Source organism: Neopsephotus bourkii, unplaced genomic scaffold (assembly GCF_033783945.1).
Source record: "Neopsephotus bourkii isolate Nb327-2 ecotype Australia unplaced genomic scaffold, CSIRO-AGI_Nbou_v1 NB_1820, whole genome shotgun sequence".
NCBI classification, from domain to species: domain Eukaryota; kingdom Metazoa; phylum Chordata; class Aves; order Psittaciformes; family Psittacidae; genus Neopsephotus; species Neopsephotus bourkii.
This window is the reverse complement of record NW_026902293.1, coordinates 454,925-475,119: the sequence shown is the minus strand read 5'-3', so window position 1 is coordinate 475,119 and position 20,195 is coordinate 454,925. Positions and strand designations below refer to the sequence as shown.

At 37.3% G+C, this 20,195-nt stretch overlaps 1 protein-coding gene across 6 annotated transcripts in view; it reads left to right on the top strand.

The window, feature by feature from the left end:
• The window catches only part of ST18 (ST18 C2H2C-type zinc finger transcription factor), a 170,516-nt gene that overhangs the window by 118,296 nt on the left and 32,025 nt on the right, over positions 1-20,195 (top strand). For 5 of the 6 annotated variants that reach the window (XM_061343075.1, XM_061343076.1, XM_061343077.1 and 2 more), the window contains 7 exons: positions 1,624-1,817; positions 5,984-6,781; positions 9,540-9,674; positions 11,414-11,504; positions 12,993-13,097; positions 14,485-14,690; positions 17,856-18,067. In XM_061343075.1, coding sequence (XP_061199059.1) covers positions 1,624-1,817; positions 5,984-6,781; positions 9,540-9,674; positions 11,414-11,504; positions 12,993-13,097; positions 14,485-14,690; positions 17,856-18,067 — 1,741 coding nt within the window. The remainder of the gene's footprint in view (positions 1-1,623; positions 1,818-5,983; positions 6,782-9,539; positions 9,675-11,413; positions 11,505-12,992; positions 13,098-14,484; positions 14,691-17,855; positions 18,068-20,195) is intronic. The other variant, XM_061343074.1, reaches the window with a different exon arrangement.

Genomic DNA, 20,195 nt, shown 5'->3' with positions numbered 1-20,195 from the left:
AACAGAAACACAGAAGTCATAATATATTCAACTACAGCAGGTGTTTAGCAGCCAACATTTCTAATGCCCACAGCATTTTAGCTTTGAGAAGATCAAGAATATCCAGTATTTAAGATGCATATGGTAGAATTTTAACATTCCCCCTAAAATGCAGATGTTCGTATTTCCATGTCCTTCATGTTTGAAATGATGGATAGCCAAAAAGGTGCTTAGCCAAAAATGGGTGTTTTTTTTTTTTAACAAAAAGCTCAAGTTAGTCATATGCTTTCATCCAAAACAATCAGAACCTGAGCCAATTCAGTGCACATAAGATACCTTGGAAGGATTAATTTATGCTGTTGAGCTTGTAATATGTGTAACCAATAGGAGTTCTCTGTATACATGGATTTTTTGCAAATCTTGCAGCTAAGACAGTGAGCAAAATGCAAAATCCAACACCTCAGGGTATCATGTAGATTTGTAATACACCCTAGGGGTGCCTAAGGTCGAGAAACTACTGAGTGGATTACACAGATTCATATATGTAGTTTTTTCATCTCTGACAGATATATGAGCACTGTTATTTGTACTACATAAATTTCTTAGAATACTGTGTGTGAGAGAACAATGCGATCATGCCAAGTCACACAAAAAGGTTATTAAAAAAAAAAAAAAGAGTTGAAAGTTCAATCCTCTTTAGTGAGGTGTCGAATGATGTAGCATCTATATGAGATACAGGTCAGTTGCATGGTAGCAAAGGCTTTGCTAAATATCTGTAGAAGAAAATCAATATCAGATCAACATATGGATCTTAAATTGAAACTTAAAGTATATAAACTGCTAAAAATCTTCCTCTCTAAAATATTGCACTGTCTCCTCATGGCAGTCGTCTGAAAGTTAGGCATCTAGACTGGGTAAGGCATTTCCCAGGGGATGGCTCACCCTGCTTATCACATAGATCTAGTTTTAAGTCAGATGAATAGGCTTCTAAAGGAGCCTTTTTCCAGGTCTATATAGAGACGTGAGAAGAGCTTAAACTGGGTGTTTATGGTTGGTGTTCATTAAATGAAATCAGCACTTGAGACTGAGATTGACAGAAGGACCCATATCGCAAAATGTTCTGAAGGGACAGTGTTTCACACAGGGTTTCTGCTGTTGAGCTCAAGGTGCATGATTTGATATCCATACTGATGTAAAGGTAATGGAGCCAAAGGCTCAGGATGTTATAGTATAACTGGATTTCTGTTTCTCTGGATTATAAACCCAGGCCACAGTTTTGTTCATCCTTTCCTGGGTGTATTTATTTTACTGCAGACCAGCACTTAGATTAGGTTATGCTTATTTAGGATTAAGAATGCTAGGTTATATGGTTTTTGGTTTTGTCTTCTTCCTCATTCTGCTTTTCCCAAACAGATTTTGGCAGCAGTGAAAAGCAAAGGCACTTGCCTTTGCCCTGCATTTCGAGTACATGAGCTAAAATGAAATATCCACTAAACACAACTTGCTGAATCTGCAAGTGAATCAAAATTTTGTCAGGTCCTAACTTTTAAACTTAGAACTAAACTAGAGCAAGGTACTACTTTTTAAACAATTTACCCCCCACTTCTCTTTTTTTTCTCTATCTCTGGCTACTGATCATTGCAGTGCCTACAAATGCTCCATGGCTAAGAAGAGGAAAGCTGAAGAACTGATATCAGGCGTTCCCGTCAACAAAAGGAAGTCCCTGTTAATGAAACCCCGCCACTACAGCCCCAGCTTGGAATGCAAAGAAGAAAATGAAGACAGGACTGATTTACAGGAAGAGATCAGTGTCCTTGAAAACAGCCTAACTCCAGGTAGTCGTGCAGTATGTCTCTGCTTGAAGCTGAATTCCACAGGAAGGGAGATAAGGGACAGTATTTTCAAAGAGGATGTGGAAAGTATTTGGCTTCTAACTGAGCTGGAATGGTGCATTTCTGTCTAGGCTTAACCATCGTACTTCAGATTATTTTGCACAATAACTCCTCCTGGGATCTAGTAAACACTGTGTAGGTCACACTGAGAGACAACTACTGTAGCAGGTCAGATATGGAGCAACATCTGCTTCTCCCCTAGCTCTGTGAAAGAACAAGGTTCAGCCCACCACTGAGAAAAACATACTTATGAAGAGCAGATTTTCACTGGAATGAGCTCCTAGGAAGGAAAAAAAAACAAAACAAACAAAACTAAAAAAAAAACGCTTAGCAAAACATTGTTGACTTAACATTTAGCAAAGCAATTTCATGCGGGTGACTGCTGTGTGTTCTGTTTAACACGATTATTAGACTCAGCACTTTTATACTTATTCCTACTCTGCTAAGCCAAACATGTCCAATAGTTTATAGAAACTTCTACAACATGTAAAATGGAAAATATGTAAGAGAATGGGGAGACAGAAAGTTATAGCTACAGCATATATTTATTGCTCTTTCTTTCTATGTTCAGATACGTTCGAGATGAACAAAAAAAATATCAAGCTAAATTGGTTGTCACATATTGGTTTAAGATGTCCTGCACAAATCATTAATCAGGCAAGTGAGAAGGTATCAGTGGAATATCTTCTAGTTTGTTTTAATGGCAGGTGTCACCAGTAGATAGCAAATATCAAGATAAAAGCAATGTGATCTGGCACTGGGAAATTAGTAATCACACATGATATGAAGACAGAATGAATTTATATTCCTCTCAGTTGCTGGTTGCTATGGGATTTTAAAGGTAATATATTTTCACCTCAGCTTCTTCTCAGGAAGTATTTTGGGAAGATGGGCTGCTTAATAATTTAATATAGGCTCCCTTTCCCACAAAAGTTTGGGCCAGATGACCTTTCGAGATCCCTGGGCTGTTCAATGATTCTATGAGGAACTGAGATTAGGAATTTATATCTTCATCCACTCAAAATAAAATTTCCTTAAAACCAAGCCAAAACAAACTTTATACATTTGAACATTATAAAACACAGAGAAGTCTCTCTTTCAGATTAGAGAATCAAATGATGATTTTACTGAAATCAGTGGGTGTATCATTTCTATACTGCAGAGATTTCATTTAGTTGTCACTTGTAAATTTTCCAGGGGTCTGCACCACATCAGTGTGAAAGACTAGAAGGGAGCTCCTTCTTTAAACAGAACATTCATTAACAAGATGATACCCATGCTCCTGTCTTTTGGGCGACTAATTTTTTTCTATTTTTTTGGTTCGGGGAGTGTTGGGGTGGTTGTTATGTTTTTTTAATTTTTTTAGGTATATAGATTTTAGCTAGTTTTTCTTTTATTGGCTCAGCCTGCTTCCTGGCCATCCAGAGCCAGGAACTCAGTAATGTGTTTATTTTATCCCATGTCTGTCCTCTGCGCAGATTGAAGAACTTGGTGAAGGAAAGGTACTACAGTGGGTGTAAAGGTAGAACTTGTGCCATCTACGGATGAACATAAGTTATTTAACTGGTTCTGTTTTTAAAAAAGGGCAAATGTTGGGCCAGATTCATTGATATAAATGTCAGGGAACCTTGTTTGCACAAAGGCTTTCAGTCAAAATTGAAAAAAACACATGAATTCAAAATGATTTATTTGATACCAGTGAGATTTCTCCCAACCTGCTTGTGTTTGTGGTAATACAACTTATCCATTTTGCAGTAATTTTTTCCAGCTACAAAACAAATTTCATTTAAAGCATACAGCTGATCTGGGAAGGTGAGTTTATTTGTAATTTCTCAGTGTAATATTGTTCATTTTATTATGAACTCATGACTCTTGTCTGTTGATCAGTTAATGCTGATCCAGTACACAGATTGATGCAACTGTAAACCAAGCTGAGTTTTGATTATTTTTAAAGTAAATTTACAGCCTGTAGAAGTGAAAAGCAAAGCTGGGACAGCTGAACCATTAAGACTGGTTCAATAACAAATTTGTAAACACAGCATTTAAAAATCACTGATTATTAAAGGAGTAAAACTCTCTTATCATGCATTTATATTGCATTTCATGCCTCACAAAAATAACTGAAAAGACCTGTTACTGTTACCAACTTTTGTTTGGTTTGTTTCCTTTGGAAGGGTGGGAGATTTCTTTTAAAATTAGAACTTCTTACTTTCTCAAATGACCCACTGATGGGATTCTGTTATTTTCCAAATGGCAGAAGAGAAAATAATAAAAACCCATCAGACTAAAGCTGGTTATAGAGCCAAATCATCGTTCTTACTTGCTGAGACGTGAAAAGACAGCAGACTTCTTTATTCAGAATACTGCAATGTGTGTGGTACTAGACCAGCTGCTAAAAAGTTACACCAAGGTTTACAGACATTATATTTAAACATAACTTTATGCACACAGTGCACAAGGCCACCTCTCTCTGCATGAGTCCAATTTTCTGAAGAAGAATAAGAATTAATCAATATTTTCTTTTAACATATAACAAACAGTTGAACCAAACAATTATGTAAACTGGAAATGACCCAAAATGCTAACAGTTTGGCAGCAGTAAAGTGAAATGCATTGTGGTGCACATGTGCATTTTTGTCCCCCTTTTCCCCTCCACAATAATCTGCACTTAATAGGAATATTTTAAACTATGTAGCTAAGCAACAGAGGTAATTGTTGCTTTCTAGAGCTTTTGTTAGGCACTCTAACACAGCCCAAATATGCATAATTAGGTATAATGTCTATAAATCATTATTGTACACATGTGGGTAGTTAAGTGGATTGAGAGAATAGTTCAATGAATTGGACATATTCACTGAAAATGCTTTTTATTTGTTTTCTGTAGTTCATAATACTTTAAAATTATCATAACCCTTTACACTTTCTCTTAATAGCTCACTGTGTTATTGAGAGAAACTTCATTTGCATTTTAGACTATGCTTAATTTATTATTTAAACCTGGAGTTCTTCTGATTCAGGAGAGGACAGGCACATCTTATGAAATAATCTGTGCTTGTTTATTCATCCTCCTTTCTAGGAAGTAAAATGTTAAATTTTTCAGTTTATGTTGAATAGATCCCAACAAAAGAATGTACCCTATAATCAGCATTATTGAAGGGGCTAGTGTTGTGACTAAATTCTTCCCTTCATCCAAAAATGCTTTTAGTTACTATGGCAATATTTACTTGATCCTGGCAAACCAGTGTTGATTTTAGAGAGATAATTACCAGAAAGGAAGATGATGGAGATGTATTTTTGAGTGTCCTTGTCAGAGGAAATGTTTATAAAAAATTAAATGAGATACAAAAGGCGTATTGTCTTCCACACCGACAACCTTTCTTACATGCAGCCTCTATTACCTGCTGGCTGATGTTTTTCTTCTGAAGAAAGATGTTGATAAAGACAGGATGCACTTCAGTGGTGTCTTTAACAAGTCCTTTATGAGTCTGTACATAACAACCATTTCTGTTTGCCTGTGCATGACCTGATCTATCACTTAATGGGGCAATTGCAGTGGTGACCAGAAGCTTGCCTTTTGTGAAGCACTGAGGTTTTTTTCCATCAAGGTCTTTCATGGGATTTGGGGTGACTGGGAAAGTAATTAGGGTATATTATGGGAAAATATTTGGGAATCTTAGATGAAAGAAAAGTGAAAATAGATCAGAGGAATTTTAAAATGGGGGTGTGTGTGTGCATGTATATGTGCATACAGTATATCGATTGTGTATATTTATAATATATATCTATATATGGCACATCATACATATATAAATGTGCATGAATGTGCATGACTTTAAAGGTAATATATGTCTTCAACATCAGTGAAAAATAGCAATGTATTTCTTTCTCATATAGCTTTGAAGTTATAATATAAAGTAGACATAATCTTAGAAGGGCTTTTCATGATACTACAAGCAGTCATTTCAAACACAGCCTTGGTGTGAATTCAGTCATTTCACATTACCTCTGAGTAAAGAAATGACGACTGGTAAGTAAATATCTTCATATCACTTCAACAAGATACAAAAAGCAGTTATTCTTATGCATTTTTCTCTTGCCTTTTTCTTATGCAGAAGAAAGTGCTCCAAAATCATCTGAGGAAACCCCTCATTCCAGTGAGCAAGAAAGTTCTAGTCAAAGAAAAGATGACTACTCCAGCTATCAAGATTCCATGGCCAAATCTTTGATGAACATGGAAAAATTAGCAAAAGATGCACCGAGTCAAAGAGTGGGAGAAAATCTAAATGATAGTGGCATTCAATCCTTAAAAACAGAAAGTGATGACATTGATGAATGTTACATGATTAACTCAGCTGAAGGAAAGGAAAAGACTGTCATTTCTGACCCAAAATACTGTTCATCTGAGGAAAATGAAAGTAACTCTGAAATTATGGACAATGAGTGGGACAGCTCCTCGAATTTCTCAGAAGAAACTAGTGTAAAGCTCCATGTAACTCAGAAGTATATTGTAGAGTGTAATCAACCTAGCAACCTGGAAGTCCCAGAAATTAAGAAGGAAGAGGTAGAATTTGGCCTTTGTGAAACACTTTGTAACTCAGAAACAGAGCTAAGAGCATCCCAGGAGACTCACCCAGATCCTTTCGAGAAGAGAATTCAGAATCCCTTCCCTGAAAGTGAAGAAGACGACAACGAGTGCCTGTCAGAAACCACAGACGTGTCGGTTGAGCTGGACAAAACAAAAGGGAACTTGAGTTTGCTAGAACAAGCAATTGCTCTGCAGGCAGAGCAAGGGCATGTGTTTCACAGCACGTACAAGGAACTGGATAGGTTTCTTCTGGAGCATCTAGCAGGGGAAAGGAGACAAACCAAAGTTATTGACATTGGTGGGAGACAGATATACAGCAACAAACGTAAGGAAGTATTTTTGGCTGTTCTTACTGGCTTAAGCATTTATCCTGTGACTGATAGAGGTTTCTGAGCTGGGGTTTATAGCAACAGTAAAGAATCTGGAATTTAGCTGCTAATTTTGTTAATTATGTACCTTCATGCTAGTGCCTTATAGCTAACCAGGTTAAATGATAGGTACTTGGCTTCCTGCCAAACCACTATGTAAAATGATCAGTAATGGGTACTAAAAGGTCTGCGTAGGTGGCACTGACACTCCTTCTCCTCCTTTTCCTCCTCCTCAGCCTTCTCCTCCATAGGGCACTAATACATACCTCCTAAATTTCAGCAGCCAAAAGAGAAGGCATTAAAAGATGATTAAGGAAAGTTTAGGGTGAAAAATTGGCCTCTTCCATACATACCACCTAATTCCTAAGCCATGTTTTTTACTGAGTCCAGTCTACTTCACATATCAACATTACATTTTGCTACAGCCAGCATTTCTGAGTCAGGAAAGCACAAGCCATGCTCTTCTGCCTCCCTCGCCATCAGCAGAATTACCAGTAAGTTACAAAATCTTCATTGTTTCTGATGGTTTGTGGCATCCTACAAAGACGTAGGAGCATTGCTCCATTTGTGGTACTTTTTCAGGCTTCCAGAAATGGAGATTTAAAAGATTTAGGTTTGATATGTAAACCAGGCTGTCTTGCATGAAACTCTTCAATTGAGGATAATTACAGAACATCAAGAGATGTCATTTTATAAGCACACTCTCTGCTGTAGTAAGTGACTACATTCATCTGTCCTTTGACTTTTCATTTTGGGCTTCCAAATATATTGAGGTCATCCCAGAATTGCTGCAATTTCTGCTTTTAATAAATGATTTTTGTTTGTAGTGTTATTTTAGAGTACTCCCTGTGGCCATGGCAAATATTATAGTAGTTTTGTTATCCAAAGCATTTAGCGTATAACTGACTATTTTTTCTAGGAGTTGCAACTGTAAAATATTACCTGTGGTATTTGGGAGGAATATGCATGCATCTATTTTTTCTGTCTCAAGCAGTATTTTCATTAGCATGTCTAAACCTGTGCATGCATGGTATTAATCTACCTCCTTGTTAAAGTACATGAACCTGTATTTGCTCATATGTCTATGATATATGCAGGAATTTTACAGATACCTTTTCTTATTTTGAGACCCGTTGTGCTCACCAGCTTCACATCGGTGTCAATGTGACTTTCTCACAGCACACATAGGAAGGAACAGTGGCGGTAAGCATGGCAAAACCTGGCCCTTCCTGATTTGCCTCATATTATTATTAGCTGTAGTTTGCAGGCAAATTAAGAGGTAACACTCTTGTAGGAACAAACTCAACTTTGTTCATGTTGTATAAACAACACGTTTTTAGTCAAAGTTGCATCAGGCACAAAATTATTCCACTTTACACCGTAAACTGGGTTTTATTTCTAAAAAATCCACCATCAAACCCCTCAGCTCTTGCTTTTCTTTCTTAGGTGCTACATCAGAAAAACATGGCTTAAGTTTACATTTTTCCATATTTTTAATGATAAACCTTTCCACTCAGTAGTGGGAAATTTAAATAGTATTTCAGGGTTTCTCTTTAGTTCCTATCTAGTATTGCAGCACTTCCATTTGCAGTGATTCTGAAAAGCATATAGTCTCCTGTTGATGCCTAGACTATTTTCTTTCCTTCCTACTAATTTTTTTTCTTTCTTTTTTTACCTAAAAACTTGCCAGGAAGTTTAACCCTCAGCTGTCTCTGGTGATCCTGTCTCTGAGCAAGTCCTACCTCACAGTCCAACAAAATGAGCTTGAAGGAGGCCGCTCTCTGTGCTGGCTACAGCTGTTTTCTCCCCCAGCGCAGAATGCTGTTGGCAGCCAATCACAGATGGAGCTAAAACCATCCTCAGCAATTTATGCAGCCACTTCCTCCAGATATCTCACAAGAGAATTTCTGGACCAGAATTCATTCCTTTCTCGCCCAGACTTTTGATCCTGCATTGGATGCCAAATAAAGGCTTTCTGACCAGTGCTTCTTGCACAATTTTAGGTGTTTGAAATAAAAATTGGGAATGCACCGTGGCCATTACAGAGTGCTAGCTGTGGGGCTGGGCTGAGACCTCGCCTTTGAAAGGGTATCGGCTGCTCCATGTTTTCACTGTCATTGTGGGCTGCTCCACAAAGCAGCATTGCCATGTGTACCAGAGGGAGCTGCTTGCCTTGCCTCTCAAATGTAAAGTGGCATGTATTCAGTTTCCTAACAAAGAACCTACAGCCTAGAGATCTGCGATATTTAAGGAATGGCTTCTGGTTTAAATGCTTTTTGTTTGTTTATTTGTTTCACACCTCAGCTTTTATTTGGTTGTCCCAGCTTCCCAGAGTCTGACATTAACAGAGTAAAAGATTGTTTCTGCTTTTTTTATTTATTCCTTTATAGATCTTGCTGTTGGCTGATGCTGCAAGTTTTCTGGCTTATTGGATTGTGGCTTCTGTCCTGTTTGAGGCTCTGAATGGAATAAATGACACTGCAATCCTAACGCTCTACAGTTTAGCACATAAATGGCATATTGGGAGGGGGGAGCCATTGTTCAAAAGACACTGAAAACCTAAAGCAATGTTTAAATCACATATGTCTCTGTTAAAACTCTGTGTAGAAATTACATCTGAAGTACAAAATAGAGGGTATCACGCTGAAAGGGTCGCTCAGCTGAGTGCAGACAGCGGCTAAAACCAAACAAAAACCTTATCTGATTTCTCTGCAGATTCACCCAGGCCTGAAAAGAGAGAAACCAAATGTCCCATCCCAGGATGTGATGGCACAGGGCACGTGACTGGGCTGTACCCTCACCACCGCAGTCTCTCGGGCTGTCCACATAAAGTTAGAGTGCCACTAGAAAGTGAGTATCATCACCCTGCAGTCCAGAATTAACAACTGGATCTGACCTCATATTGTGGGTAGTATGTGCTCATGCTGAAGAAGAAACCCACTTTTTCTGGGTGATATTGCAGAGAAGACATCATCCCTTCTTTGCTGTCCAGGTCTTAGTTACAGTTCTACTCCTCACACTTGTGAAGCTGAAACACTCCTTAGCAGCAGAGCATTTAAAACAGCAGTAGGTTCCGCAGATGGCCTGGGAAGAATATTAGAGTCTAACTATCTTCACTCTGCCAGCAGACATGCTTACTGTAGTCTCATGGCTCTTCAAGATCTTACTTGCCCGTGCTTTTGCTAAGGCATGCCCACAGAAATCACCCGCTTGTTTTAGAGCTGCTGATTTTCATTGCCAATAAGTGATATGCCTGGGCATGCTTATTCAGAGATATTTTCAGTGTCCCCCTTACCATTGATCTCAAAAAGGTTACTTCCATCAGTACATTTCAGTGTCTGTCCACAGCACACCCCTTTTGTAAGACTGTGTCATGTTAACCCTTTTTTGTCCAGTCTAGACTGTTTCCATGTTTATTTCTAACTGTGCTGATCTGATTACATTGGTTTGTGTGTGCGTGTAATCGTGCCATATGATACAATGAAATGCTGCATAATAAACCAAAACCTAATGTGAAACTATTTGTTTAAACAATCTAGTTAGTCAGATTTTGTTGTTGTTTTGTGGTGACAAGCATAACAGCAAATTAAAAGGATACTTGCACTTTACCAATGTCCTGGTCCTAAGTGTAACTCTCTCTTTTCTTAAATCTGATAGTAAACTGTATTTATGGAAACACCGGCTGAATTAAACAGGCTGCTGCATTTGGAAGGACTTAGCAACATTAGCTTTCTAAAAAGTTAAAATTAACAGGTCTTTGTTAATTATTGTACTTCCAATCAGTGTTCTGATGAATGAAAAACCCCAAAACATCATAATTTGGTTTCTAGCAAAACAAACCAGTCAACTGAACAGTCAGCTTTTTTGAATCACTGTGCACCCAAAGGGGTTACACAGTACTGAAGTCATGAAGGCAGACATACAAGAAATTATTCTGTTTAACACAGACATACATCTCAGTCTTAGTAAAGATGATCCATACCAAAGGGCATAAGAAATGTACATGCAAGAAGTTGTAACCACTGATGATAGTATAAGCCGCTGCTTGGGAGCATAACGAATTGGTATAAAGTGGTTTTAGCACAGCTCAGATGATTAGAAGGTATCAGGATATACTCAGATCATCTTTCTCATTTGTGAGGCATAAAAAGCCTTCCTGTATCTGAAAGGTCATCCTCCCTGAGCCAAGAGGGTCTGCAGCTATATGTAGCATGACTGTGTGGCCCAGCGCTACTCTGTCACACTCCTTTTCTAGTTGTCTGTGTTAGTTGCATATGAATAAGAAGGCAAAGAGCTTCATGATGTAACATCCTTGCTAACTTACACATTTATTCTTTTAAAGTCCCCAGAAACAATGATATGCATGTGAAATGCCACTTTACAGCAATATAGGGTTAAACTGGTATGTGCTGGAGGCACCAGCTGTGCTGTGTTGTAAGTTCTTTGCTTCTCCTTTTCTTTTGTGATCAAAATGTGGCAGAATTGAGAATCAGAGTCCAAAGAAATGTTTATTTTTTCAATATATGTATTTTTAATTGATGTGTGTTATTATCACTTTTATTTTTTTTTCCCCCCTTATTCTTGTTTAGTTCTTGCCATGCACGAAAATGTTTTAAAGTGCCCCACCCCAGGATGCACTGGAAGAGGACATGTCAACAGCAATCGCAACACACACAGAAGGTAGATGGAAAAGTTCCTGTCCACTTAAAATACAACATGTTCTGGGGGGTAAACTGATGGGCACATCTTGGAATTAGATGTCATGTAACTACACTGCAGAATGCGTATGAAATGCAAGGGAAGCCTGTATTATTTATAACCAAATAATTGTGTTTAATTTCATTGCATAAAAAATGGCTGCAGCACTGAGGATGATAGATTCCACTAGTATTTTTCACAGATGAGATTTCAAGCTACAATTTCATCACAGTCTTCACAGTGAAACAGCATCATGTACAAGGGCTAGGAATGAAATTATTATTGCTACAACTGGAAAATGGAGTGGAAATCAAAAATTCTTCATTCTGCATCACATACATGGTAGCCCTTTGCAGGAACTCCCCAACAAGGCACATTGCCTTTTAGTAAAACAGAAAATTTTAAGTGGAATATTTTAGAATCATTTTAAAAATTACCTCCATTTATTACCCTCAGGAATGTCATCTTCTCACTTCGAACACTCCTGTCTGTTTAACTTGCTTCCTGCAGGGATAAAGTAAAATTGAGAAAAGCCTTCCAGACAGGCAGCTGGGGAACCACAGCTGGGCTGCAGGTGAGGCAGAGAGCCGGCACGCTCTGTCTTCAGCAAGCCACTGCTGTCGGCATGACTCTTGTCAGTACAGCTTTCTGCTGGAGGCCAGCAATCTAAGACATTCCATCAGTGCTTCTTGAAAAATATAATGTCAATCTTGCAATCAAACTTGAGACATAAAAATTTCAAAACCAGCTTTCTTTGTTGAACTGATTTTTTTTGATGCTCATTGATTGATTTGTTATTGTGAGTGTACCAAAACCAAGGATTATCATATTATGTTACTCTCTTTAATACAAGAAGTTAGTCTTTACCAGAGGGATTACAAACTCATATATAAGAATAAATAAGGAATATTTTTTCACTGTGTTTCCTGTCATCTTTGCAGCACACCAGCTGTATTATAAGCAACTCAAGAATAGGAAAAGAAAACATTACTAATCTAATAAAGCAAATATGAAAAAAAAAAAAAGCAAGCACAACTTGAAATGACAAAATGTGTTATTTAGTAGCAGTTGCTCATATACCCCTATTTTTTTCCCAAATTCACTTTCCTTTTAGTCAGCAGGAGGCTTATATGCATGGTTTAGCTGACAAAGTAAATGTCATTTATAAAAAAATTTACTAGTGACTTGCCAGCCACAAAACATCAAAGCCAAACTGTAGAAAACTCCTACATGATTTAGTTTCCAGATATATCACCTCAAATATAGACATTTCTCATCCTTTGAATTAAGGATTGCAAAACCTACAAACCTGGGCTATAGTAGCAGCAGCTCCCATTGACGCACAGGGCACCAGAAAAGTTCAATGTCAGTGGGTTCCACAGCACACATTTCCTTTACTTAAGATTTTGTTTTAACATGCGTTTGCATTTTTTCCTTCTTTTCTCTTTTCTTCACCTTGCTTTTAAACAGCCTTTCTGGTTGCCCAATCGCTGCAGCTGAGAAGTTGGCAATGTCACAGGAAAAGAGCCAGCTTGATTCTCCAAAAGCTGGGCAGTGCCACGATCAGACTCACAGGTAGGAACTCTCAAAAACTAGTCTATCCAAAGTATTTCTGCACAAATTCTGTTGATCAGACCTCAGTCTTTTTCCCATTTCAGATTTCAGCTGCAGGAAGTAACTCGGTTTTCCAAAATGAAGCTCTGTGAAGATAAATAACTTACTGTATATCATAATTCACCAGCAGTTTTCTGCTGATTCTTGTGCATGTGGCTGGCATTAAAGACCATGAATCTTTTGAAAAACAATCAAATCTGCTGTACCAAATCTTACTTTAGCACACATAGCCTACTTAATGGTTCTCAAATGTCTTTCTTTTGCAAACCAAATTTCTCATCTTGCCGAAATGTTTTAAATAATTTTCAAGAAGTGTTCCTTGACCACAGTATTGTGGCCACTGAAGCTTGATTAAAGATCACTTTGACCTTACTGAACTTCTAGCAGCTCACTTATCTATTTTGTGATCTTTTTTGGAGGTATCTTCCAGTGATCCCATAAGTAGAATGTTACCTGAAAGGGTTGAGAACTCTGTTCATTCTGTTTCCTCACCATTAAATAATTCATATTTTGTGCTTCTTTACTTTAAGTTTATTGGTTTAATTAGTTTAATTTATTTTTCTTATAATGGCATCAAAAAGATGAAACATTTTTTATTGCAATTGTGTTTTGTTTGAGAGTTATATGGACCCTACAGACATGCATAATTTGCACATCATTGGCACCACAACCATTACAACCTATTATATTCAGGTCTATTTAGGGACACTTTAATTTGTGGATTATTGACATGATCAGCTCTAATGGTTCCTTCAGAGCCATTACAGAATATTATGTCCATGTGTCTGCCAACAGCACGTGCCTTAACTCTACATATGAAAAGTCCTTAGGACATTACTAAAGACAAGTAGTTACTGAACAGTAGCTAAATGGAATAACACACCATCTATCATTTGTTCCTCCCAAATAACAGAAGCAATTATTTTGGATCATCTTATGTTATATTTATACCATACTCCTTCACAGTAAAGTGAGAACAGTGATTCATAGAACCACAAGTCCTTTGTCTGGTAAAAATACAGACAATTTTTAGAAATAAAGGAAGCACCATGATGCAGTAGTAATCTAGACGTAAGTATCTTTGTTGCAAGTAGCCTACATCATTACTAAAGGGTACTAGACTTTTTCAAGTCCTCAGCTTTGAACTTTTATAAAGTCAAAATACTCTTTAACTACCATGTCAGCCACCACATGTACGTTATTTGTTTCTTATATACACCTATTGTTAAGTTTTACATGTAACAATACACTTTCTGATACTGAGATGCAACTGTATCCTATTTTACAAGAAAAGTTTAATTAAAGATATTTTTGTCTTTCTCATCCATTCTTTTCCTCCTCTTTGCAGGACAAATTTAGTAAAGCAGCCTGAGGTATCTCAGTACAATTACAGAACTTCACAGCCAGTCACCTCCTCCAGAGCCACTCTGGTGAAAGAACAGGAGAAATTTGGGAAAGTACCATTTGATTATGCCAGCTTTGATGCACAAGTCTTCGGCAAACGCACAACAGCACCTGCTGCACAAGGACGGAAAACACCCCAGTTCCTTGAATGTAAGCTTGAAAATCCATTATCTCTTGGAAAATGGGCAAACTGTTAATGGTGTTTTTTGTTGTCATTGTTTGGTTTGCTTTCAAAATTCTAGAATTCAAAAAATCTCAGTAGGTAGCATATTTAACTACTTGTGGCCACAATACTAAATGTAATCACTTGTTTGCCAAATATAGAATGCTAGAATGCCAAGTATCATCACTAGAAGGTTTACTTTTTTGATGTTAATTTTAAAAGCAATTATAAGGGAAAAAAGTACTAAAAAAGAATGGTTTATGTCATATCTCATACCCTCTTCCTTGACTAAATTGTGATAACTTTATGTGATTGATAGGATGCTGCCATGAGAAGTCCCATGGAATGTGTCTGCACACCACATAATGAATTGTAGTACAAAGAAATCCAACTTAGGTTTTTAAAGGCATTTCAGATACGTTTTAGATGCATCCATACAGGTATTATTCCTCCTAGATGACCATGCACATTGGCTGCATTACTTCCAGGCCTGGATTGAATTAATTTTGAAATCTCATATTTCTGTATCACATAATATTTGTATTGCAGACGTATTCAATGCATCAGATTTTTACCAAATTTCTTCTGCTTGCATCACTTACAAATCTCCTGAGGTACTACTCTGTACCAATGAGATACCACGGTGTGAACACTGATTACTTGTTGCAGATGCTATTCACTATCTGCATGGGAAACTTCAGCAAGATTCTGTCATTGTACTGACCATTATAAAACACTTTTTAGTTCAGAGAAACAAAGGATTCTGTTGCCATAAGGGAAATGGAAAAAAAGTGCTTCATTGCACTGTATTTGTGTTCAGAAGAAAATAGATCCAAAACAATGTGACAAAAGACACTTTAGTTGGTTTTTCTTTTGTTCATGACAAAAAAAAATTCAGAAAGAGAAGCAAAAAGGAAAAACAAATTACATCCCACTTATCAAAGGAGAACATTTATAGGTGAACAGAAAAGCAGAAAATTATGTAAAGTATATATGCATATATAATTAATATAATTAGTACAATATAATTAATACAATTAATACAATAGGTTTCTAATTCAATATAATACTATATTTCATATATTTATAAAATTTGTATATCTATATATTTATTAGTGTCTTTGTCCAAGAAACACACACACACACACACATATATATATGTTTGTAGGTATCTATGTGTTTGTGTGTATACGTAAATACTCATCTTAAAATTGCAAATGCAAAGTAGATGTTTATCTGGTGTGGAAAATAGGCTTGTTCAAATGAAAGCAAATATGTGCATTGCCAGTTTCTTGGGTGGTAGATTTTCCAATTTTGTTTATAAAATTGAATATCCTCTATTAGCTGTCTCTTTGCACAGATGTATGCCTATTTCACAGGTTTATTTCAAGGAAAAAATGATTGAAATGTTTTTATACAAATGCAAATACATACATATGCAATTTATGTATAATGTATATTAGGGCTGAAGTTTGCAGCCTGTTGTTCTTGCAAAGATTGCAGTGTGCACCTATTATTTTAATGAAAAGGTGAAAGTAAAAGAGCAGGTGAGTGCTTTAACTATGCAGATATACAAAAGTTGACAATAAGAAGCTGATGATGTGGTGACTGGTTTAGCATACTGTGTAAATATGTAGCTAGCCAAAAGCCCATCATTAACCCTGTGCGGATTCTGCACTTACAAACTGGATTTGTTAACAAAACATTCACGTTTCATAGCCTATGGTTTGTGGGGTTTTTTTTACTTTTTTTTTATCTTTTGGGGTGCATAATGGAACATGCACTTTTTTTTTCTCTTGAATTATAACTTGAAGTTAGGTGTGGTAACTGCTAAAAATGTAAACCTTGCTTGTGCTACAGTTTTACAGCAGCACTGGAGAAAGGGAGAACTGAATCAGGAGGCTTTTATGTATTGCTCTAGTGAGATGCCTCTTGTCCTTAGAACAACTGAATATGGCATTCAGTTACAGTCAGTGCACGCAAACAAACATTTCTTTTAGAGCATCCCAAGTTTGAGGATAGATGAGTTCTTCGGTGTCTTGTGTAGGCTTCAGCATTAAAATGTACTCATCTAAAGCTCTACATACAAAGGGATCCAGAGCTTTGGGGCTCAGATCTTTACAGAGCGAGCAGATGGCCACACGCAGAAATGTTCTTGTTTTATCTGGGTGTAGGCCGAGAAATTGGATTTTACTTAGTTTATCTTTGTAGGACACTGTGAGAGCTACAGACAAAAGAAGTGATTATTGCTTCCTAAAAGCTGAAACCATGGTGCTTGAGCTTTTCCTATAACAGCTAGCAACATCTCAAAATCTAAAATCCAGAGAGCAGAGTTCTTTCTACCTGTTTTAGAATAAATATTTACAATGGAGCAGAAAACAAAGAGCTACACACACACCTTCTATTTGTGAAAGTGCTTCTCTGTTCACCTGTTAATTTTTTATTCTCAGCTGACCTCTTTGTGCCTAATAAATCTAAAAAAAAATAGCCAACGTAAGACAGAGAGCCAAGATCACTAATATTCTAGATCTTAACTGTCAATATATTTTTTAATTTATTAAAGTGTAGACTTAAATTTCTAAAAATTTCCACAAAATAAGAACTGCATATTCCTAACAGGTAATGTTCTTATCTGATTGCTCTGGTTCATCTGGTCTTGTTCTCCTTACTTACATAAGCAAAACTATTCAAATAACAGACTTATTGAAGTAGGGTAAGCAGTGTTGTTTTAGCTAAGACTGGACAAGCCACTGTTGTTTTTTTACACAATAGAGCTCCAAGAGGAATCCTTTATAAGCATACATTTACAATTGCATTTGCCCACCAGTGTTTTCAGGTCACGATGGATAACGCACTCAGGCTTGTTCAGTCTTTCCTTGGACATCATTGCTTTCAGTGCCTGTGTAAAGAATGAGTAAAATCTAAGTAAAAGTTTTGGGTTCTTTTTTGAAATATGTATATTTGTCAGTTAGAAATTAAATTATTGTGTTTCTGAAGCCATTTTTACAGCAAACCCTTACTGCCAATAGGAAGTGGATTGTCTTAAATGTATTTGAACATTTTAATGCTATGAAATTGTAATCTGAGAAACAAAACTATTTAATGGGGAAAATCTCATATGTGTGATTGCTAATCAAATCTCTCTTCAACAGCAAAGCATTTTTCAAATCCAGTGAAATTTTCTAATCGACTGCCTAGTGCTAGCGCCCACACACAGAGCCCTTGCCATGCCAACTCTTATAGCTACGGTCAATGTAGTGAAGACACCCACATAGCAGCAGCTGCTGCTATCCTGAACCTTTCCACCCGCTGCAGGGAAGCAGCAGAGATCCTCTCCAACAAACCACAGAGTCTGTCTGCCAAGGTAGGGTAGTCCAAGAACCTGGAGGGTGTGCTAGCTACTGAACTGTGCGAATAAACTGTCTTTCATGTTAGTGACTGCATTAAATCCCAAAAAAAGAGGCTTCTGTTTGCATGCTCTTTTGAAGAGAGACAGAGAAAAAATTAGTAATGCAGTGACCAGTTCTGATAAAAATAAATAAATAGCAGGAATTATGTTGTTAACTCTTTTCATAATTGAGCCTTAAATACAAGGGGGGAGTTTTGTGGGAGGAAAAAAAGAAGGTTATTTGAAATCCATCAACGGTCTGTGGTAGATAATGAGTTAGATCTATTTCAGGAGGGAATTTTCCTCCCTCAGAAACCTGCCATAAGCAATCAATTTGGAGGCTGGTTAAAAAAAAATTAAAATAAAAATCATGTTATTAATTAAAGTGATATTTTGCTAGCAGTGGAACAGAATTACACCTATCGAGTCTGTTGTATTTGGAGTTCATGTCAGTTTAACAAGGTGTAGGGAGGGAAATAACAACTGACTGGTAAAATTCTCCTTTCTGCTGGCAAGAAAGGAGAATCAGGCCCACAGCGTTTGGAGATAGATAATTTGGGCAAGTCTGTCATAATGGAAAGCTGCCTAATATCGTAGATGTTTGTGTGGCTTTCATGTTTTGGTTTCTGCTCTGCGTTTCCTCACAGATCTTTATGATTTACAAATGGTACTGTGTGAGCTATGAGCCTTATTTTCTGTGTCATTACATAGTATTATATTGCTGATGAAAACAGACAAGATTTTCTTCTGATGACTGTGGTTGTGGGAGCACTGTTGATTATTTTTACTATTAAAGTCACATGTGCTCCACTGCAAGGAAACTTTTTAGAGCTCTGTGTAGATGAGAAGGTGCTATTACAAAAACTTGAGAAGAAACCACTGGGGAGTGAAAAGGGGAGTATGTGTTAAAACACAGAGTAGCAAGTGTGCTTTTGCTGTGGGACTCTCAGTCATTATGTGTGCTCCACAAGACAAATGACCTATTTCTCTGTAAGTCAGTGTCACTCTATCTAATCTATTTTAGCTCAGTGTGGCTAGAGATGGCTTCCTGAGCTGTCGGTCTACAGTTTAGTTAGGCATTCATTCACCATTGCTAAGAGGTTGACAAATTTTTTTTAGTGGAACCATTAATTTCACCATCAGAGCAACACCTTGTTAGGTATTCCAAGCCTTGAACCTTTGCAGAGTGTTATCCCCTGTTTTGCTGCCTTTGATTTCTACTTGTGAAGTCTTGGATCTTGAGGTTGATGTTGAGAAATGTCAAGGGGTAGACTTTCAGGGTGTGCCCACATGCATTCCCTGTAATTCAGACATAATCTGCCCCAAGGATTACTCACAGAACCTTTCCCAGATGACCGATCCATGCCTGATATCTGCTGCAAAAAGCTTCTTCCACCAGTCTTCAGCAGAGGCTTCTAGCAGGGAAATGGAAACGGATGCCAATGGCTGGATTAAATTGCTGCTGCAGCCTTTGGCTGACCTCAGCAATAGACCTTTCTTGCCAGAGAAGAGCAGTAAAGGGATCAGGCATAACCCAAAGATTTTCTCCTCTGTACCTGCTTCACAGTTGCCAAATCATGGGGAAGGTTTGAATGGAAGTGAACATAATCGTAATGATATGTAGGGACACTTGGGGCACATAGCTTACTCCTTTTTCACAGCCAGGAATCCAGCCTAAAAGAAAATCACCTGCATACCTTGCTATCTCCCTGCCTCCACTTTTGCCAAACTTGCTGGAGGGCATAGTGCTACAAAACATCTGACAGAAGAATCGGAATTAGCTTCTGGCCAGAACACAGTCAAGTAAGTCCCAAACAGATTCAGTGGCCAAAACTAGACAAAACCTTTTTTTATTTGGTTTTGTCTATCTATTAGCTTTATCATACAGGATTCAAACAAAAAATTGTGGAAATAAATCATCAGGCTCTCGTCAATGAATATGCTTTCTGATTTATAATATGAAGGACAAAATAAGGCTATTTTTTATACAGGCTGTTATCCATCTATTGATGTTTCTGATTTTTTTTTTTTTTTATGTGGTTGGTATTGGCCACAAAGGTAAATGTTTAACTGCAAGAATATCTTACAAATTTTTAGATTATAA